This window comes from Anthonomus grandis, chromosome 11 (genome assembly GCF_022605725.1).
Source record: "Anthonomus grandis grandis chromosome 11, icAntGran1.3, whole genome shotgun sequence".
NCBI classification, from domain to species: domain Eukaryota; kingdom Metazoa; phylum Arthropoda; class Insecta; order Coleoptera; family Curculionidae; genus Anthonomus; species Anthonomus grandis.
This window is the reverse complement of record NC_065556.1, coordinates 25,589,364-25,613,571: the sequence shown is the minus strand read 5'-3', so window position 1 is coordinate 25,613,571 and position 24,208 is coordinate 25,589,364. Positions and strand designations below refer to the sequence as shown.

The 24,208-nt window shown below is 30.1% G+C and overlaps 1 protein-coding gene across 3 annotated transcripts in view; it reads left to right on the top strand.

Annotated features, from left to right (window-relative positions):
• The window catches only part of LOC126742503 (potassium voltage-gated channel subfamily H member 8), a 115,902-nt gene that overhangs the window by 26,389 nt on the left and 65,305 nt on the right, over window positions 1-24,208 (top strand). For 2 of the 3 annotated variants that reach the window (XM_050449149.1, XM_050449151.1), the window contains exons 3-5: window positions 14,725-14,958; window positions 19,419-19,556; window positions 19,754-19,974. In XM_050449149.1, coding sequence (XP_050305106.1) covers window positions 14,725-14,958; window positions 19,419-19,556; window positions 19,754-19,974 — 593 coding nt within the window. The remainder of the gene's footprint in view (window positions 1-14,724; window positions 14,959-19,418; window positions 19,557-19,753; window positions 19,975-24,208) is intronic. The other variant, XM_050449150.1, reaches the window with a different exon arrangement.

Here is a 24,208-nt window from a genome sequence, read left to right as displayed (position 1 = left end):
ATTATATTATTATAATTATTATTAATTTTAGGGAAATAATACTTCAAAAATTATTACTGCAAAACTGTATACTGTAGTTTCCACTGACCCAAAACAGTTGTTCTGATATGCCAAGGAGTTTGAATCAATGATGCGCAAGCTTGTCTCATCGGCAAATGTCTCAAAAACTATTAAGTTTAGGAAACAACTCCTTGGACAATTAAAGAATATCATAAGGAACAGTCTAATAAATAATTTTGACAGACTGAATGCCCTTAAAAATATTGACTTACAATGAAATTATTCATTAGCATTCTTCCATGCAAAATCCACTTTTTAACATCAAAAAAAGTAACTAAGATCTTACGTGCCCCAGCTAAAATTAGAAACATCAAAAAGAGTTTTTCCATCAATCAGGAATTATTTTTAGTTTTATTAGTCCGCTTTTCGTTAGTTACAAATAGCCGCGAATAATTTTTTTTGGCAACCACTTTGTAAATAAATACGTAGTACCATTATTATTAGGCAGGTGTCTGGTTATATTTTCGTAACTAGTTATAGTGGCAGGAATAACGGCAATAACCTTAGCCAATCATCCGGAGAATTATTAAAAAAATATATACCGGATATCAAAAATTTGTATTGAAAAACAATTCCTCTCAAATGATCTTGCTCAATTAAATTATAAAGTCCGGTAGTTTTATGAAACGGGATTTTCCTTTTGTGCTTATCCGCTTTGAATTTACCCAAAGGGTTGCTAGGGTACGAATATGGAGTTAAACCGTAAACAAAGAGTAATTGAAATTTCCATTTTCAGCATTACTTCAATAAAAAAAAATCAGGCAAAAATAATAGCACACCAGTTTATTATAACACGTTTCACCCTTAAAGGCTCTAAATATATCAACTATTTTCAAATACTTAAATAAGGGTAAAAAACACTCCTGTTAAAAATCTTAAACGATAAATCACGATAATGGCCAGCAAAATCTCCCTTAAGTGCTTGCTGCCTTACCGATAATTTATAGCATTAAAATGCAACTGCACTTTAAAATATCGATGTTGATGGATTAAACGCGATTACTTAAGCCTCAAAGGGAATTTTAAAAATCCTATTAAAACTCCGAACATAAACAACATTTAGCTGAAACAATAGTGAGTTCCTTAATTGATCATTATTCATTCCAAAGTTGCCAGGTGTTGAACTTTCTACGTAATTATTTTACTGGGGAAAATCAGTTTGGCGCATACAAGGTCTATCCATTACAATTAGTGATTTCCTTATGCAGTTGGAAATGCGAGGGCTTAATTGTAAATATGGGGTCGAGGGAGGCTTTAAAGTGATAAAATATGTGATAAAATATGAGATCTTTATTATAGGTGCATCGTCTCCTTTTAAGTTATGCTTACGTAAGAGGGTTTTGAATTATTATTTGTTTAAAGAGGAACTTTTCCAGAAAATATATTTATAGACCGAGTTTCTGCATATTTCTTAATAGGTACTTGATGAGAGATATAGAAAGAGACACAATTTAAGGATGTACCATCCAAAGTAATTAAATCCGAGGTTAACACAATCCTATTAATTACCTTAGGCAAATAAACTATAGGACAGAGAAAACTGCTTTAATTAAAATGTAAATAGATTTACGTGATTAAAATTGATAAATTTTGTTGCTATACTAATGATTCAAATTATTATTATGTAAGAAATGATCGGTTCTCATATTTTAAATCATGTAATAATTTTATTTCTTTTTTTTTTACTTTAAAGTGTATAATGCTCACATTTATTTATAAATGGAGTGTATGGCCTTAAAAGGCGAATTTATGAAACCACGTATATACAGTTAAAAATTTACAAAAATCAGAAGATGTCTTGGAAAAAAATACATTTCTATTGCCAGAAAGGACTATATCAATTTTAAGCGTTTTTTTTGCCTAATTTTGCAATTATTTGAATATTTTCGAAATTATTCGAGGTTTTTAAAAAAAGATTACGACACAACGACGAAATAGCTCAATTTGAACAAATTGATATATTAACGATTTTTGTACCTAAAAAACTTTGGAAGTTACAAGCATTTTAGTAATTCCAACGAGTTGAACTTTTGAGAAAACTGTGGAAACGATTCAGTTTTTGAATATATCTTAAGAGCCATTAAAGATTTTGGACAATTTGTTTAATTCAAGGTCTGATGATGTATTTGACATATCGGTTATGTTTAAAAAAAATACTTTTTAATGGTCTTAGGCATGTTTTGGGACTTTTCACATGCCTTTCAACTGAAAAACTTAGAAGTGCTACTAAACACAAATTTCCAGTGATTTTTCGATTTTAATAATAATAAACAAGTTCATTTTGCATAATAGCTACATACATTACAATAATTATAATTATAATATAAAGCAGTACTAAAGTCTACAAAGAAAATAAACTACAATAAACCAATAAAAGTTCATTACATGTAGGGCTACATTAGGTATAATAGTGGTGATCAGCGTAATAAAAGAAAACGTACACTACAATTATTGGTATAAATAAAACCTAACCTAGGACAACACAAATGGTATAATAAAACTCATAACTAAAATCATAAAAAGAATATAATGTACAACACAAAAAAATAGAAATACTCTTAGCTATCCCTATTTAAAAGATGTTTTCTCAATAGCCTCCTAAACTGGTTAACATTATCACAGGCAATTTATTAAATTCTATTGAGCCTCTAAATAAAATCGAATTAAGTAACTGAACAGTGTTAAATCTATCCACTATGGCGAAATGTTGACGACGTCTAGTATTGTATGTATGTACATCCTCAAACGATTTTAACTTATCACAGATATAGCTGGGTAACAAACGATGTTTCAATTTAAATATAAACAAATAGACATTAAATTTTATACGTTCAGTCACAGACATCATATTTAGGACACTTAACATACATTTAATTGGTGTATATCGATCACATTTTAAAATCAGTCTCATAGCTTTATTCTGTATTACTTCCAACTGGTGTATTTTATATTGTGGCAGATTAAACAACAACGCGGAGCAATACTGCAAATGCGAAAGTGCAATGCTATTAAACAAAAGCAACTTTGTGCTCATGGAGAGGTTTCTTCCCGCTCTGGTGATAAATCCAACTTTTTTGGAGAATTTTCGCATGACGTAGTCTGCATGTGCACAAAAGTTTAAATTGGCATCTAGAATAGTGCCCAAATACTTAATTTCACGAATAAAAAGAATGCCATCCCGATTTACAGTAATGCTCACACTATCCATGTCTATTTGATAAGTCGTGACTTTTTGCCAAATATGCAAAACTTCGATTTAGCTGTATTTAAACACAATTTGTTAGTGCAAAGCCAGACAAATAAACTATTCAATTCATTTTTTAGATCGATTTGCATTTGCTGTAAGTTTTTGCCTATAATATACACCATTGTATTATATGCAAATAATACCACCCTACACTTTTCAAAAACTTTTACCATATCATTAGTATACAGTAGAAATAACAATGGTCTCAAGACAGTTCCTTGAGGCACATTATAATTTACAGAAATACACTGAGATATTAAACATTACACGTTGGACTCTGTTGGACATATACGACTTAAACTAACTCAAAGCATTATCCCTAATTCCTAATTGCTGTAGTTTGGTAATTATAATTTGTCTATCTATCGTTTCGAAGGCTCTCTTAAAATCTAAAAATACCGCTAAAACAAGATTATCACAGTCGATAGCTTTGAGAAAATCATCACAAATATTAACGACAACGGATTCACAAGAATGATGCGATGCTCACGAAATCCCGACTGTCCAGGAATAGTTATTTTGCCTTTATCACAAAACTCAACAAGTTGTTCCTTAACACAATTCTCAAGGAGCTTTTCATAGACAGGTAGCGTGTTAATGGGGGTCTAAATTCATTATGCGAATTTGTGTTTTGTACTTTGGGAACAGGAATAACAGTACACAGTTTCCAATCATCTGGGAAAACATTGTTAGACAAAGAAGTATTAATAATATCTAACAATCTATTAGCAACCACAAGAGAGACATCACAGAGGACATGTTTTGATATACCAAATTCACCACCACCAACATTTTTTAAGTTTTTTAGAGTATTTTCTTGAAAGAAAATTCTAAAAATTTTAAGTAATTTAATTAAAAAATCATCAAATTTTTTTTTCGAAATATTTTTGGGCCGATTTTCAATCGAACGTAAAATTTGATTTGAAGATTTTTTCTAAAAAATTGACGAAATTCTTGACATTTTTCTAAAATATTATTTAGTCAAAATATATTTTATTATTAAAAAAATAATTTAAAATAGAACTTTCCAGAGAATTTCTTTAATATGGTTTAGAAGTTTCTAGACCTATGAATTAAAAAAAAAATTACAACTTAAATATATTTAATTGCAAATTTGCCAAAATGTTGTCAAAATTGTATGCACATTAGCGTTTTCTATTTGAATTATTTTTGATCTTGATTTTTCTCTACCAAAATTTGATATTGTAATTTTCTTCTGAAAATTTAAGGTAATTGTTGCCATTTTAACTACAAAATTGCCGAAATGTAACCAAACTTTCATGCATATGCAATTTTTTTAAAAATTTGTAATTTATTCCTAAAATTTGTCATTTTAGTTAACAATTTATTAAAGTGTATTCAAAGTTTTATGCATATGATATTTTCTGCAATTTTCGAATTTTCTATTTTAATTTTTTCCCACTCTTAGGTTCGCTGCCCACAATTTCATTTTATGAATATTTATTGATAATTTGAAAAAATTAATTATGTTAATATCTTACTTGAAAAATTGTACTTTGCTCGTATATTTTAGCATTTTTATTAAGAAATCTCCAAAATGTAGTCATAACATTTTTTATAATTTTTCAGTTTTTCTTAATTAGTTTTATGTCCAAGTTTCGGTAAACAAAATTTGATTTTGTAAAAAAAGTTTAAAAATTTTAAAAAATTGTTCAAATATTATTACAGAATGTATTCCTTGAAGTTGCAATTTTTGGATACATTTTTCCAAAAAAAATACTATAATACTAGGAATTTATAATATGTTCTATGATTTTCGGCATTTTTAAAATTTAGCCAATATTTCAGGCCCTATTTCAAAATTTATTAATAATTTTGATCATACAGATTTTTTACCAAATTTTGTGAACTTTTTATATGTCAGAAAATATTTAATTTGAATTTTTTGAAATTCATTCCAGGAATTACGTGCCTGGCCTAAGTCTCCAGATCTCCGAATTTTTCAGAAAAATTGACTTTATTTCCAAAATTAGCCAAGACTATACTCCCAGGAAATTTTAAATTTTTTTTTCATTAAACGCACTAGTAACAACAGTAGAACAGGTAGGGTCTTGACCCTTATTAGAAGCGATATTAGATATAAGGTGGGGTCTGTATTGTCTATTGATGATTATGTCTGGTGTTGTCTTTTGAGCTATCTATGGGTGGAGGTAAATATTTGTGCTCTGTTTTGTACCATTCGCCTCAGAAACAAGATGCCAAATTTATAGAGTTTTTTGGGGAATATTTAGAGCAAGTTAGTGGATTTAATGGCACCAACAGTATTCTTGGGGATTTTAATTTTGATTTATTAAAAAACTGTTTTTATAATAACAAATTATTAAGTATCGTTTATACAAATGGGTTTAGTCAAATAATTAAGATTCCAATTAGAATAGTCCAAAGAAGTCAGACCCTGATTGATTATTTAATTTCAAATGACAAATCTCTTTCGCATAAAGTCCATCAAACTCCTAAAATTAGTGACCATTCTATTATATCAATTTCTATAGATCAATCGAAGAAACAGCCAATGGATATAGTAAGTTGTACTAGGTCATTTAAAGCCAATAAATGCAATAAATTTCAGGAAGAACTAGAAATATGCCGATAAAAAATGGATAACTCAAGATATAAGGGAGCAAATGCAGAAAAGGGATCGATTATATAAAAGGGCTACCATAGAAAATAACGACAACATTTGGAATGAATATAAGGCTATAAGAAATAACATAGTAAACAAGATAAGAGTAGAAAAGGATAGACTTTTTGCAAATACCAAAGATCTAAATAAAAATAATCAAAAAGAACTCTGGAAAAACCTGAAGAAGCTTTTGCCAGGAAAAAACCAAAACATGCCTAATAAAATAAAGTTTGAAAATGAAATCATTACACAGGAGGATGATATTGCACATAGATTTAATAATTATTTTGTGAATAGTATTGATCTTATTCTTGCAGATATTCCACCTGCAGCAAATAGTCAAACATATTTCATTGAATCACCTTCAGTCCAGAAAACCTTGACACAATTTAATAAAGTTTCGATGACTAAAATGAAGGAAATACTTAAAAATCTAAAAAACGTTGGTGGTGGCGAGAGTGGCATCTCTAAGCAGGTTCCTTGGGATGTTGCTTATGTTGTGGATGATCGTCTTTTGGATATAGTCAATACATCCGTAAGTACTGGGGTTTTTCCGCAAGCCTGGAAACTTTCTACTATTGTTCCTGTTCCAAAAGTGCAAAACACTAAATTGTGTAATGAATTTCGGCCAATTAACACCGTACCTATTTATGAGAAGCTCCTTGAAGTATGTGTTAAAGAACAGCTACTCGAACATTGTAATATAAATAAAATAGTTGTACCTAACCAATCGGGGTTCCGTGAGAATCATTCATGTGAGTCTTTCATTATTAATATAGGTGATAATTTTCTCAGGGCCCTTGACTCTGATAATCTAGGACTTGCTGTATTTTTGGATTTTCAGAGAGCGTTTGAAACCGTGAGTAGAGAAATATTAATTAGGAAATTAGAACGGTTAGGCCTTAAACATAATGTATTGAAGTGGTTTCAATCTTATCTAAGTGGTAGAGTTCAGCGAGTCATAGTTCATCTGAAAGTGTTAATGTAAAGCATGGTGTGCCGCAGGGAACGGTCTTGGGCCCCTTGCTATTTTTATTGTATGTCAACGATACGGTGGAGGTAGTTCGGGGATGTAATGTGGTGTTGTTTGCGGACGATACAATATTATATGTGGTGGGTAAAGACATTCATCAACTGCAACAGGTCATGAACGTTGAACTCAATAACTTATTCATCTGGCTTTGTAGAAATAAACTAAGTTTAAATGCGAGTAAATCCAAGTTTTGTATATTTGGCAAGAGATCTAGATTAAGTTCTATAGACAAGGGCAATATACAGATTTCTGTGAATTGGGAAAGTATTTTTTATGCCAAAGAAATGAAATATTTGGGAACAATTATCGATGCCAATCTGAATTTCCATGCTCAAGCAGATAATGTAATGAGAAAACTTAAAAAAAAAATTGGATTTATCCATTATGATATGCATCAAATTAAAACTTTACAACGCCATTGCTCTTCCTCAAATTTTAAAATAATTCACTAATTACAGAAGTATTGCCGTTCAAAAACACATATCTTTCTGCATGAAATTTTACCAAAAAGAATCACTCCTTTAACCAAAATGTAAGAGTCTGTGCCTCAACTCCACTTAAATTATGCACCATTATACATAAAAATCTCCATAAGAATTCTCGAAAAAATAAATAAATTTCGGCACATAAAAATGAAAATGGAGAAAGAGCGAATCCATTTCAATGTCAAATCTGATTCAGCGTAAATCCAACGCAAACAGAAATAAATTTAAACGCATTACTCGCTTTTGGTTTGGATGAATAACAACTGAAAAGCTTAGGAATGTTTTATAAAAGCTTTATATATTGTTATTATTTTTTATAGTGAATTTATAAAAATTTAATGGCCCATATTTACCATTTAAAAACCCATTCCAGTACAATTTGACTGAACAAAAGAATGAATTACGCAATTTTTCATTAACGTTTCGATTGTTCTCAAAGCCCAGGCAATTTACCCCAATATTGTCCCTATATGAATACAGCGGGCCTTAGTTTAGCATAAGGGTTAAATTTACCTCCAAAAACTCATAAAATAATGTTGCTTTGATAGGGATACTCCCTTTTCTTGCTGTAAGGGTTATAAATTATTAATTACGTAGTGATTCAAAGAACAAAAGAAAAACCTCCTAATTAAAGAGGTTTTTACCCAAAGTAGACGTACTTATTGTTCTAAATTTTCCTTAGAATTTCCATTTAAAGTACAAAAAAGATACGATTTCGAATTTCGTCCTTTGTGATTTCTCTTTGCTCGTCAAACCGTGAAGTTAATTCGTGAAATTATGTGATTTCTTTCTATTGTTGAAAATTTGCAAATTTTTTTGTCATTGATTTTGCTTAAACCCCCACGCAGATCTAATACAATCTTTCTAAATTTAAATTGATTAAAATCAATATGAGATAAAGGTGGAAATAATTGGTAATTCGTGTGTAGTGAACCGGGCACCTTAACTGGTTAATGAATAATAAATTTACCCCGGTAACCTGTTCGTTATTGAACGTTTCATTCTATAGAAATAGATGCTATATAGAAGGATCTTTTTGAGTTACATGAAGGGATTTATGTATAATATATAGACAGACTATCTGGAGAAGCTTTGTCAGGAAAATCTTGAAGTTAAATTAAAGTAAACGAGGGTCTTTTATTCGAGTTTCTGGAAGTTTTTTTTCGGTTTTTACAAGAGAAGTAAAATTTAGGCATTTAGTACGAAAGACACTAGAATAATTTATTTAACGATTTTTCTATTTTTGTTATAGCTTAAAATTTAAATTTTAAGAATGTCCAAAAAAATCACAAAATTTGGTAAAAGAACTAAATACAAAGAGTTTCGACAACATTTTCAAATTTTAGCTAAAATTCGACGATCTCTTAATAAAATGTTTGAGGTACATACAGTTGAGTTAAAATCCTTTTACATTCTTTACATAAATTCAAATGTCAAAATTGTTTATTTTGAAAAATTTCAAATGTCAATTTTAGGCAATGTTTACCGGTCGTCTATCAAATAAAAATCTAATTTGAAATGTCCACCGTGACTGGTTTAGTCGAGTGGTGTTTGAGGTATATCACTACCTATAAAAACATTTTTTTAATTTAAATTCTAAACGTAACTTTTTAATATTTTTCCTTTAACACTAGTAAATTTCAAATGTCAACATTATTTGACGTTTGCCAGTTATCTGTTAAATAATTTGAAATGTCAGTTGTCACTGTTTAAGAGGAAACGTGTTTGATGCCTAGACAGTTGAACAAGCTTAACCTAACTTTTCAATTTTTTTTCATTGACATTATACAGTGGTGGACAAAAGTATGAAAACTTTTTCAAAAAATTTAGGAAGTATACGAAAACTCTCAAAAATATAAATAAACAGCTTATCAGCAAATAAAGAAATTCCAATGGAGGTAAAGCAAAAGAATGTTATTTATTAGTTTTGATGAAAGGGGAGTTTTTCTCCGTGGCCAAATGTATGGAAATCTTTAATAAAATCATAATAATTGTTTACTATAAGCTGTTTAACGGTACGATTTTGTTTGAGTGAATGCATCATGCCTTAGTGTAAATACTTGTCTAGTGATTTAAAAAGTAAAATAGTTGAACTATACTAGAAGGGTTATAAACAAATTGAAATAAGTAAAAATTTAAACATTTTAAAAGGCACTGTTTCTAAAATAATTAAAAAATTTGAAGAGAGAGGAAATATTTCGGTAGCCCACAAGCAAGGAAGACCAAGAAAGTTGTCCAAAAGGGCTATAAAGGTAATGAAAAGAATATCGATGAACGACCCAAAGAAAACTTCTATAGATATTTCTTGAGAAATGAGTGAAATGGGGATTTCCGTATCTGCTCGCACGGTGAGAAGAAGGCTAAATGAAGTGGGGCTTTTTGGAATAGTTGCTGTAAAGAAACCACTAATACCAAAGAAAAATAGAAAAGATCGCTTGAAATTTGCACGAGATCATCTTACCTGGTCTCACCAAAATTGGAATACTGTATTGTTTAGTGACGAAAATAAGTTTCAATTACTTAATAGTGACGGGAGACGTTATGTCCGGCGACCAAAAGGTACAAGGTACAGCCACAAATACTAAATGCCTACGGTAAAAAATGGTGGTGGAAGCGTAATGGTGTGGGGTTGTTTCTCCTGATCAGGTGTTGGCCCCCTGGTTAAAATTGATAGATTAATGGACCGGTTTCTATACAAAAACATATTGGAGAACAACATGTTGCCTTATGCTGAAAAGGAAATGCCATTGAGATGGTTGTTTCAGCAAGACAACGACCCAATTTGTGAAAAACTGGTTAAATAAACAGAGCATTGCTTTAATGGATTGACCTTCACAGTCCCCAGATCTGAATCCCATAGAGAATTTATGGGATCATTTGGACAGGAAGATTCGAAACTGAGTGGGCTGCCATTTCCAGTGAAGACTGTGCAAGACTTGTCGATTCTATGCCACGAAGATGTAGAGAAGTAATAAATTCAGAGGGATATACCACAAAATATTAGCAGATTTTTCATCATCTTTCACAATCAATATGAATAACTTTATACAGTTCCTGGTTTCTTAAAAAAAAAATTAAATTGAAAAAGTTTCCATACTTTTGGCCACCACTGTATAGTTGCAAATGTCAAAAGTGTTGACGCATTTATTGAAATGTCAATGTTTTTTGACGTTTGCCGTTGTTTGTTTGTTTGTTTTGACGTTGTTTGTTTTAATAACTTTCTTAAAAAAAAAATATATACACGTCAAATTAGATATACAGGGGGACGCTTAATTATGCATTTACTGAAGTTCTGTCAATCACCTCCTCACCTCCAGCTAACCTCACTTTAATATGTCAAATGGGAACCCCCATCGTGTGATACATCATAGTAAGGAGCGTAAAATTCTTTATTCAACGGTACCAAAAAAAATTAAATCGGTAAATGCGTAAGCAAATAGTTAGCGAAAATGTCTAGAATATCTAATTTTCTGTATATCTAATTTGACGTGTTTTTTTTTTTTTTTTTTTTTTTTTTTTAAGAAAGTTATTAAGGGTGTATCGTTTTGAAATGAAAGCACTGTATATAATAAAAAGACAGATACTTCTTTCAACAGTTTCTAAAATTAATATTCTTAAACACAGCAAATTTAATTTTTTATTTATCTGTATTTTGTAATAAGTAAGTCTCTTAAAGAATAAATGGAGGATTACTTTCAATTTGATAAATAATTTCAAATTGTAATAAAATTGAGAGAAATTTCCAAAAAAAAATATTTTATGAATTTTCTTTTTGGATTTCCCAGAATTTTTAGAATAATCATCGGAAAAATTGCCAAAACGTGAAAATTTAATAAATTTCGTTTTTGAATTACTTAATATTTATTAAATAAAATTTTGATACAAATATGATTTTTTATTTTTTTTCGCATTTGACTGTGTGGATCATGGAATACTGTTATCTAAGCTCGATAAATATGGTTTTAGGGGCGTAGCGTTGCGATGGCTTAAGTCCTATCTATCAAATCGTACTCAGAAGGTTACAGTGTCTGGGCGTTTGTCTGCTTCTAGATCCCTAAAATGCGGCGTTCCCCAGGGTTCAGTGTTGGGACCACTGTTATTTTTACTGTATGTGGATGACTTAAGTTCATTGAAACTGCAGGGCAAGGTGGTTCCACCACCAGTGATACCAACATACTATGGAGCCATAAAAATTCTGATTATATTAAGACTTGTACCCTTGAAGACCTTCAGATTTTATCAGGGTGGTGTGCTTCCAACAGGCTCGTGTTTAATGTAAGAAAGACATCTATTATGGGGTTTAAGTGCGATGTTCAGGGTCTGATGTTTGACGAAAATTCCCTCTTGCAGAATAAAGAGTGCTGCAAGTTCCTAGGAATTACCATTGATGATCGCCTTCGGTTTGAAGATCATATTTTACATTTAGCTGGGAAATTATCTTCTGGATGTTTTGCAGTAAGAATGGCAAAACAAGAGCTAGGAGGGGTGGTTGCACGTTTAGTGTACTTTTCACTTATTGAATCTCATATTCGGTATGGCTTGCCTTTTTGGGGTTTAGCCAGTTTAGGCTACTTAACATTGTCTTTAATATTCAATAAAAAGCAGTTAGATACCTGTGTTCTGCTAAGTTAAGAGATTCTTGCAAACCCCTCTTCATTTCTGAAAAAATCCTTTTTTCACTCTTTATCTTAGAAACAGCTGCTCTTATTCACAAAATTCCCAAACTACCCTCTGACACTGGCCATTTGACTCGTCGTGTAAATGATGTTCCCCTACCTATTCCTACGTCTTCCCTTACCAAAAACTCATTAATTTACATAAGTAAAAAAATGTACAATCATGTTCCTCTATGTATTGACATATATCGGATGTTAAGATATTTAAAAGAGAATTAAAGACGTTTTTATTGGCTAAGGCATATTATAACCTGGATGACTTTTTTAATGATATTTTTTAACCTTGGACATGTTGGAAAGTTTTTTTTTCTTTTTCCTTTTCTAGTTTTGTCAACAAGTTTACCTTTATTTAGTAATTGATTGTTTTATTTAGTTATCTTTAATTCAAGTATGTTCAAAATGTTTTGTCTTCTTGTGTTTAATTTTGTTCATTATTTTGTCAATTTTTGAAATTGTATTTTTGTTTTGTTTTTTTTTAGCTTGTAGGATGCTTGTACACAAGATTATTCTTACGTAATCTAGCACATTTTTTTTCTTTCTTTCTTAGCATATTTTTTTTTTTAATTCTTTATATAGAAAACTAAAATTATTCGCTAATTAAAAAAAACACAATTTTTCTTGTTAAAATGACAAATATCAATAAATAAAAAATTATGGAGGGTTTAAATTTACTTCAAAATACAGAGAACTCAGAAAGCCAAGTAGAAAATTCTCAGAAATGTTTATAATAATTACAGAACAAAAATTATACATGTATGTATATTGAATTTCCTCGCCGATTTTTTTTAAATTATTCAACTTTGGCTACAATTGCCATAAAAATTTAAATCCAATAAATTTCTTCATTGATTTCCCTATACTTAGCAAAAAAAATAATAAAAATATTTTTTTACAGGAATCAAAAATAATTTCGAAAAAAAAATCGACAATGAAGAAAAATAAACATTTTCGTTAATTTAAAAAAAAAACAAGATTTTTCTTATTAAGAAATATGGATAGAGAATTATTAGACCAGGCACACATTTTTGAAAAAGTGTACAAAAAATGGCAAAAAAAAATTATTTGATTTGATTTTTTTTTTGCTATTTGACGAATTTCCTAATTTTTTTTTAATTATTAATAAACCTATGGAAAAATTAATAATAATAATCTTTCTTGGCATAATAGCTACATATAAAACCAAAAAATAAGGACAATATTTTCCGTATTTAAATAAATCCAAAACCCAAAAAATATTTAATAAAATTAATAAATATATTCTCGTGTACAAAAATCATTACATTACTGTTCTGTAACACACTTATATTAGCAAGACGATTTTTTTGAACACTTTTACGAAAATCAGCAGTTTTTTCAAAATTTGTCAAAAATTATTTAAATATTCTTAAAATAAGCGCTTTAGAATTCATTAAAATGTAAAAATATACAGCGTGTTTAATTATAAAAAATGGATTAATGAGAGTTTTAAAATAGGTCATGAAAAAATAGAATTTTTTCAAACACCCTTTTCCACCGTTTCCAAATATTTTTGAAAAATTCCCAAAACATTCATAACTATTCTCAAAATAGACACTTAAGGCTTCCTAAAAATTTTAAAATATCAAGGTTGTCCAATTGAAAAAAATTGATTAATAGGAGACTAAAAATAGGACATGGAAAAACACATTTTTTTTTAATTCTTCTAAAATTCTTCAAAATGTTGTTATCAATTTTTAAAATAGACCCTCCTGTCTGCCTGAAAATATAAAAATGTGCGTAATAAAGGAACATGATTTTTTTAATTAAAATGGACAAAATCATAAAAAGTCCAACATAAAAGGTGTAAATTATTAAAAGAAAAATCTATAAGTATATATATTTGCTAAAAAATTTACATTATTTCAAAAGAAAGAAAATTAATAAAATAGAATATTAGTAAGAATATGACGAAAAACGTTTTCAAATATAAATTTTATTCAGATTAACAATGACAATCTCAATTATTAACTAATTGTTCTAGTATGTATATTACAGGTATTTTCAGCAACGTGTGTGCTATTAATCTATTTTCTATTTATATTTTCCTAATTATGTTAAACTATTAACGATATTTTATAGGGTAGTATCACCGCCTTTCTTTCAGAATAAGGTGGTATCGGTTTTAATATTCATGATTCGATCCTTTTTGTCTCAAATCCACATACTTCTTAATAAAGGTAATAAGAATTGTATTTTTATAGGCAAATAAAATGTTTTGAATTTGGATATATCTTCCTTTTTCATATACGTACATATAAAGAGTATATTATTTTCTCCTCGGTTCATTATACATACATATTAATGAGGTAAAGTAAGTATAGGGTATAAAAAGGGTATAAAGTAATATAGGGTATATATTATGAGGTAAAGTACATATAAAGAGTATATTATTCACTCCTCGGTTCATTGTACATACATATTACTGAGCTAAAGTCAAATTTTGTTTTAAAATTTCATTAACTTAAAAAACGTAACATTCGGCTTCCTGTTTACATATACTGCCTGCATAAATAATATTATTATTTATATACTAAATAATTAAACTTTTTTTCGTATTCCAGACAGTAATTTCGTGCTCGGAAATGCCCAAGTTCCCTCGCTATATCCGATCGTTTATTGTTCGGACGGGTTTTGCGAGCTGACGGGGTTCACGAGGGCGCAAATTATGCAGAAATCATGCGCCTGTAAGTTTCTATACGGGCCGGAAACGAAAGACGAGCACAAATCCCGCATAGACGAGGCCCTCGAGTCCAAGGAAGAACTGAAACTCGAGGTGATATTTTATAAGAAAAACGGTGAGTAGGAGAAGGTACATATATGTATGGAAAAATTGAAGACAAATTGTTACTCACATTAATAATCTTAATTAAATAATTATTTAAGAATTAATTTCCAAGGAAAGTGCAACATACATGTTCATGGATCATCAATCAGTGAGTGGAAGTAAATCGATTCATTATTTAATTTAAAAAAAAATTAGGGCACTGGTTTTCCAATTTACAAAAAAAAATTCACCCTGGATAATTCTTGTTACAGTCAGTCTGTATATTAGGTCTTAGATATCCCTTATAGATTCCACTCTAAATATACAGGGTGATTTAGGAGGAAATTTCAATGCTTCAGGTAAGTATTTTGGACCCAAAGATACACATAGAAATATGGGCCTTCGTTTCCGAAGTACTTTATATTTAATTGTTCAATTTGGTACCTGGAGGTTTTGAAAATACGTAATTTTCTATTAAATTAATTTTTAATCCACTAAAGTGACTACAAGAGAAGCATCTACCTATTGGATCGTATCACAAACGCAGCACAAACTTTAAGAAATTTGCCCGAATTCCGCAACCCGAGCTATTTACTATAGAAGAAAATGGTGAAAGAATGGTTTTTAAAATGATAAATAAATTTATTATTATCTAGAATCAGTGTTTCGAGAGATTTTTTTTAATTATCCATAAATCCATAGTTTATGTATGTTTTCCAAAATATCCTATAATTACAGTTTCGAGAATGTATTTCAAAGGCAGTTTTTCGAAATCCAAAATCCTTACTTCCAGAGAGGGCATTGAAATTCTCTATTTTTTTAAAATTAACCCTGTACATACTTTTTTTAAAAATATATTTTTCCAGAGATAAATAGGAGAATTTCTTGGATTAGTAATTTAATTTTGAAAAAAAAATCTGTACCTCAGTTTTTTACATTACAATATGGAAGTTTCTTCAAAATATTACATCACGAGGAAAATTGGCTCCAAGAAATACATTTAAAGGCGTATTTCTTTAATTGTTTTAGATCAGTCTTTCTAGAGAATTTTAATTTTTGTATAAAACTACAAAATATTGACTTTATTTAATAAACCTGGAGTTTAAGAGAAATTCTTTTTCTATTTTAATTTGTGCATGAATTATTGACTTTTCAAAAACAAACAAAAAAAATTTTTTTTTTAACTTTGTAAGACGAGAAAGTATAAAAATTAATATAGTACTGAAAAACTAAAACAGACCTCAATTTATTTTTTCTGCGTATGGTTTATTGAATTATTTATAAAGGAAAATGCAAATTTAGTGTTTTTTCTTAAACAAAAAATTACGTCTTAGACGTCTACCAAGTTGAGTGCAAACAAATTAAAAAAATTAATTAACAAATATTTTAAATAAAAAAAAATGTTTTTTTTGCTTATAAATATTTTTTGCTTATAAAAAGCTCATAGAACCTAGAATCTGTATACCAGCTGGACAAGCAAAACAAAAAAGGGACAAAACAATTTACATAAGTCCCTGGAAAAAAATCATTTAATAATTAATGTCAGTAATAAAGTATAATAAAAAAATCCAAAAATAAATTAATATTTTTCATTATTTGGATAATTTTTTTTATTTCAATTAAAAATCATAACCTCTAGACATAATAATTATTTTTTTTAATAACCAAAAAAATTAACAATTCCAATTTTAAACATAAAACTGACCCAATAAAAGAGGTTTAAATTTACGTTTTTTAATTTGATTTGTCCTAAATAAATTCTAAAAAAAAAATACTATTAAGCCCCTTATAAAAGAATCTGAATTCTAACAAAATAATCCCAATTTTAAAACAAATTTCAGCAATAATATTGAATTTTTCGGTATATTTCCAACTTGGTAAGATTGAAATTATAAAGAGTATTCCAGACTCTCCGTATATTAAAATGAATCAATCACAGAATGAGTGGAGAAAATGGGATAAAAACCCTAAACTTCAAAAAAAAATTGAGTATTTTTATCCCTCCTATACTTTAAAGAGCCCTTTAGAAAGGATTATCATCGATTTACTCATAAAATAAATAAAAAATCATGTGCTTACATCCATTACACCTAACGAGGTTTATTTTTTAACTTCACTAAATTAAGTTACAAAATAGTGAGCCAGCTGCCCCTCTAATTAAAAATAGCTCGGCAAATTCGTATATTAAAATGAAAAATTCAATTTTAAATAAGGTAAATGATATGGCGGTTTTTCGTTTCACTTATGTAATTTGAAAGTAATTACTTTGGAAGGAAAATTCAAATTTACATTTACCATTAAAATTTAAAAAAATAAGTTTGTGAGTAAATTATCATTCGGAACGTGTGAATTCGGTCAAGGTTCTCATTATCTTGTAAAAATGGTTTTCCACTTATTTTCGCGTTATGCTTGATTGGAATTTAACCGGGGCACGAGGGAAAAGTTATTTCAGAAGAAAAGCAAATGGATGTTGCTTTTGTACGCGACTTGGAAATTAAAAAGTGCTTTCTAGGAAGTATTTTTGCATAAGGAGCTTGAGTATGATAGAGAGAATTTTAATTTTAAAAGATTTAAAATTAGGACGAACACTTTCTATCCAGACATGTCTTGAATTATCTTGAAATGTTGTTTTTCGTGCACAGTTAATACCTTTACATATAAAACATGGATTTTATAGCGATCGTGAATGATTTTTAAGAGTTAGAGGAGCTCAAATGCTAAAAATGGGGTAAAAGTCCCTTTTTACACTTTCTACCGCATCTCACTTTCCAAACATGCCTTAAGTCATCTTGAAATATTATTTTTCGTGCACAGTTAATCCCTTTACATACGAGACATGGCATTTCAAAGCGATCGTAAATAATTTTTAATAGTTATAGAAGCTCAAATGCCAAAAATAAGGTAAAAGATAGCTTTTTACAGTTTCTACCGCATCTCATTTTACAGACAGGCCTTGAATCATCTTGAAATGTAATTTTTCGTGCATAGTTAATCCCTTTATATACGAGACATGGTATTTAATAGCGATCGTGAATGATTTTTAATAGTTATAGGAGCTCAAATGCCAAAAATGGGGTAAAAAGTCCCTTTTTACACTTTCTACCGCATCTCGTTTTCCAGACATGCCTTGAATCATCTTAAAATGTTATTTTTCGTACATAGTTTATCCCTTTACATACGAGATAGGGCATTTTATAGCGATCGTGAATGATTTTTAATAGTTATAGGAGGTCAAGTGCTAAAAATGGGGTAAAAAGTCCCTTTTTATACTTTCTACCGCATCTCACTTTCCAGAAATGCCTTGAATCATCTTGAAATATTACTTTTCGTACATAGTTAATCCCTTTACATACGAGACATAGTATTTTATAGCGATCGTGAATGATTTTTAATAGTTATAGGAGCTCAAATGCCAAAAATGGGGTTAAAAGTCCCTTTTTACACTTTCTACCGCATCTGACTTTCCAAACATACCTTGAATCATCTTAAAGTGTTATTTTTCGTACATAGTTCATCCCTTTACATACGAGACATGGCATTTTAGAGCGATCGTAAATGATTTTTAATAGTTATAGGAGCTCAAATGCCAAAAATTGGATCAAAAGTCCATTTTTATATTTTCTACCGCACCTCACTTTCCAGACATGCCTTGAATCATATAGAAATATTATTTTTCGTACATAGTTAATTCCTTAACATACGAGACATGGCATTTCATAGCGATCGTAAATGATTTTTAAGACTTAGAGGAGCTCAAATGCCAAAAATAGGGTAAAAAGTCCGTTTTTACACTTTCTACCGCACCTCACTTTCCAGATATGCCTTGAATTATCTTGAAATGTTATTTTTCGTACATATTTAATCCCTTAACATACGAGACGTGGCATTTCATAGCGATCCTAAATGATTTTTAAGACTTAGAGGGGCTTAAATGCCAAAAATGGGATAAAAAGTCCCTTTTTACACTTTCTACCGCATCTCACTTTCCAGACATGGCTTGAATCATCTTGAAAGATTATTTTTCGTGCATAGTTAATTCCATTTCATACGAGACAGGGCATTTTATAGCGATCGTAAATGATTTTCAATAGTTATAGGAGGTCAAGTGCTAAAAATGGAGTAAAAAGTCCCATATTACACTTTCTACCGCATCTCACTTTCCAGACATGCCTTGAATTATCTTCAAATGTTATTTTTTGTGCACAGTTAATCCCTTTACATACAAAACATGGCATTTCATAGCGATCGTAAATGATTCTTAAGAGTTAGAGGAGCTTAAATGCCAAAAATGGGATAAAAAGTCCCTTTTTACACTTTCTACCGCATCTCACTTTCCAGACATGCCTTGAATCATCTTGAAAAATTAGTTTTCATATATAATTAACCCCTTTACAAACGAGACTTGGCATTTTAAAGCGATCGTTAAATGATTCTTAAGACCTAGAAGAGCTAAACTACTTTAATCTTACAATTTTTGATTTTTGTTTCCAGGAACACCATTTTGGTGCCTCCTAGACATTGTGCCGATCAAAAACGAAAAAAGGGAGGTGGTACTCTACTTGGCCTCCCACAAGGACATCACCAACACAAAAATGGCCGAAATGGCCGAGTGCGAGCTCTACGACAGTGGTACGTTTCACTCACTTTTAACTCAATTTTCAGCCTACACCATCTTCTCACTTAACATTTGTTTGTTCAGTTGCACACCCATTTTTCCAATATTCTCAATTCCGCAATTATTTTATTTCATTTTTATCACTCTAAACCATCAATAATACAGATCGAAAAATGTATATGTATAAGGACATCTCCACACTGCCTTATAGTTTTCCGTTACTCTCTGCTATCCGCAGCGGCCGTGCTGGGGGCCCGTTTTCGGGGCTCCGCTGACTCTTGCCTGCTTGCAGAAAAAGCGAATGGGGCCCTGGATGATCCGGAGGCGCCTCACGCGAATTATGGACGCAGGCGATCCAGGGCGGTCCTCTATCAGCTGAGCGGACATTACAAACCCGATAAGATGAAGACCAAGTTGAGCAAGTTGAATAATGTGAGTATAGTGTCCGTGTTTTTTTATATTATAAACAATCTTATAGAGCAATTATTAAACGTTAAAAAAATCTAATGCATAATTTAAACAAGTAATAATTGTGTTGATGGTTTAATTAATGCTTCATAAAATTTACCCTTACTATAAGTTGTAAAACTACCACAACAATGAAAGAAGATATTGATAAACTATGAAGTTTCATTAAGAACTCTCTATGTATTTATGAGATTTTAACCGCAAACATTACCCCCGCGGTTAAATAAACAACAATTTAAACACTTGCGGTATGTTTGAGGAAACTTTAGAAGCAGCCAACATGACAAACCGGCGGTCGATTGAGTAAACACGTTCGGGAATTTAATTACATTTTCAGCGATTTGTCAAGAGAATATTTAAATCTTTTATTTATCTTAAAAAGTGGGACATCCTATACAACGGTTCCCAATAAATCTTATCTGTTATAAGTCCCTAAGTTCTTGTTAAAAGTTATTTAATAAGGGGGGGATTAAGTCAATGTTTAACTTAAGCAAACTAGCCAAGGAGAAATTCAAGCCGGTTGGAAAGTTTAGGTTGGAATAACTTTATTTTAACTGGCCAAGGAAATGTTAACTTAAGGATTCTGATTTATTTGGGAATGTTGTATGAAAAATTGGGTGTTATGGAAAGGATTAAATTTAATTAGCCAAACTGCATAATTTACTAGCTTCCAAAAAGTTGGCTTAAGAGTTTAACATTAATCAATGAGAGAGAAATTAATCAATGGTCATAAATGAAATTATTACTTCAACATCTGAACAAATAAAAATACCTACTTCTATTGCTAGTTTTGGTTAAAAAAAGTGCGTCCTCATATTTAGAAACAACATTTGAATATCTCCTTTTGGCTAAAAAAAAACTTAATTATTATTATGAATATTCTTTGCAGAACTATAATTGAAACAAATGTTGAAAGAAAGCATCAAGAGTCGCTTTTCTAGTTAAGTAGTAATTTATACATACAAATAAACTATGATTAGCTATTATAAAAAAATAAACTATTCATCTATCTAACACTCTGCATAAATTCACATTAAGAGATTTTGTATTTCCCTCCCTTAGATTTATGCCAACTTTAACTGCAGGTGATAAAATCGTTTGTGTTTCAAAACTGATACAGTCAGCATACAAAGATTCGATACACGAATAACTGTATATTTTTTTTTATTTTAGAATTATACAAAGAAAAATTTATGACAAAATAAATTTATTGCGTTAATAAACTAAAATAATTAACTGACTAATGAAATACATATATTATTAATGATTTTTACATAGATTTTGTTTATTTGGCTAATTCTAACTAAAGTTTGCAATATTTTTGGGAGAAAATTTATAATTATTGATATATTGCCGATAATTAAATATTTATGTCTAACTATTCGTAATTAAATATATACAGGGTTTCCCATAAATAACAGTAAATAAATTAACAGCACATTCCCTTAAAAAAAATGAGTTTAAGTTGAATTTTCCTAGTTCTAAATTCAAAGACACTCGAGATACAAGACACACTATAAACTTAATGTAATTTTTTTTGAATTTTGGAAAATTTAGTATTTGTTCTTCGTTTTTAACAAAAATTAGACAATGCTCTTTTTTTATATGGCAATTCTTCAAATTAATAGTTATTTGTTCTAACTTTTGAGATTGTACTTCACTTTTTTTCTTTTCTTTTCATTCATTCTTTTAGGTTTGTTATGTGTTTTTTTTTCCTGTAAGTAAGTTGCCTGTTGGAAATAAAGGCTTATTATTATTATTATTATTATTATAATTATAAAAAAAATAATCTTGTTTAAAATGTTGTCATAAACTGTGCCAACAGCAACATGTTTTATAAAACTCCGTAACTTTTTTAAGCTTGGCATAATTTAATTGTTGCTTTAAAATATGCATTATACCAACAGTTTTACTTAAAAAAAGGATAATTCAAAAAGTTCGTTACAACTTACTGGGGATATTTACATTTATGTGAATTTATATTTACTTCCTTATATATTCCAGATATTTCTTTTCTAGTACCTAAAATATTCTTGAAAGGTCATTATTGAAATCATAGTTTTAGCTATTTCTTAGGTATTTGAAAGTAATTTTTAATAATTACAAGCAAATTTTTATGTCCTCCATGCATTTGAATAATGGGCGTAGCAGTCGAATGCCTAGAAGGAATAAGAAATTTGCTTCTAAATCTACTTGGCATCTACTTGCTTAGGTTCTACCAATAAGAGCAAGAGATCAGATTGATTAGATAACAAATTTGCTGTATATCTTCTATAGCAAGAACCATGCTAACAATTAGATAAAAAAAACCTTTGTAGACCCAACAACCAAAGAGTCAAATACAGAAGCCATCCTAGAAATCCAATTGACCAGAGAACCATTAACTGACTCAGTCATACGAGAGTTTAAAAATGTGTTTGTTGATCATAAAAAACTCATTTCAGTTCAGTGAACTAGAAAAGAGTTCAAAACAAGTTGATCGTTTTAAGGACCAATTGAAGAAAAGATTGGCACTATGGACACTTTACTGCAGGACTATGTTAATGAAGACAGAAAAAGGCTTCCAGAGATAATAAATAAAGTGAATCTAAAGGTTAGGATACTACAATTTGCAAGAGAAATGAAAACAAAAGGAATGACTGCCCTCAGGAAGCTTAAATATTTGACGAAGCAAGGAATGATTTCAATTGCCTGGAAGAAATAAGGAATTTTGTTTGGTGAGTTGAAACGTGAATTTTGAACTTCCTACAATTATTACGAATGAGTTCAATTGCCTGGAAGAAATAAAGAATTTTGATTAGGAAATTGAAAAGTAACCTCAACAGCTTCAATGAATTTCATATCTTTCAAGTTCAGCTTAGTTCCCTCCACTTCCACGTTTCTTCGGTCTCGATAGTCTTCACTCAGCTGAAGCTGTGTTTGCTAGATGCACCTTTGGTTTACGTACAATGCCTAAATCAGTTTTGGAATTGTCGGTGCACATACGATTATCTGTTTTTTCTAGCAACATTCTGCTACGACTATGTTCTCACGTCGATGACTCGAAATTGCCTGGAAAAGGCCAAATAAGAACTGCGAATGTATATTCCAGGTATACAGTCGCCGGAAAAGCCCTACAATTATTTGTTTGAAAAACAAAATGACGTGAAAAAAGCATAAAAGCTCGTGGTAGTGGTATGTGATATTTAGGTCCTCCAGACTACCTCCAAACAGTAGACAAAATGCTTGTGTAGTCACAGTTGTATATTGTGACTTAAAGAAAGCCTTTGACTTGACTTTGAATCATGATGGGATCCTAACAAATTTCATTGTACTCTAAGTCTGACAGTGATATTTTAATTAACTATTTATTATTATAAACTTTCTTGGTTAATTAAATTGCATATATTAAATTATACAGCTGCACGTGCATTACAATTAAATGTCCTAGCTATAATATGCGGGCATATTTAAGACACCTATAATTTATCTATGAAATGTCCGATTGATGTACCTGCCTGACTTGGAATATCATTGAAACGTCTGGTCAGAGGGGTTAAGTATATAGATGTAAAATTACCGGTAATTTAAAAATTGGTAATATTACCGGTAATATTGGTAATTTATTAAAAAAACCAGCTTTTTAACTAATACTAGGTTTTTTAATTCAAAACTGTAAAAACATTAGGAAATACAAAAAAACGAGGCAGAATGAACTACGTAATAGAGTGGATAATGGTAAATCATCCTCATCATCCCCAACCTCTTCATCTGATTTTTCTTTCTCCTTGATTAATTCAGTCAAGTCTATAATTTCGAAACCGAGATCTTCTTTTTCAATTTCTTCCTCAGAATCCTCAGTAGCTTTTTCTCTTCTTGAATGATCTTCGTTTAGTAAATTATAATTATGGGCAATATAGGTTAGTTTTCCGGCTCTTTCCACGGTAAGCCTGTTTCTTCTTTGCCGATGAATAAATCCATAAGTACTAAACGTTCTTTAGGTTGCGGCTGTTGACGAGGGTAAATTTAAAATGTCTACAGCCAATCTACTTATTTTAGAACTGGAGCAAATTGCTGCCCACCAAACATGCCCAGACATAGATTTTTCGCTGGAAATAACGAATTCCTTAGCAAAAAGATTACCACCTCTAATTTTGTACCTCTAATTTAATTTTGATGTATGCACCATTTATTTTATCATTCATAGCAATGATAACCT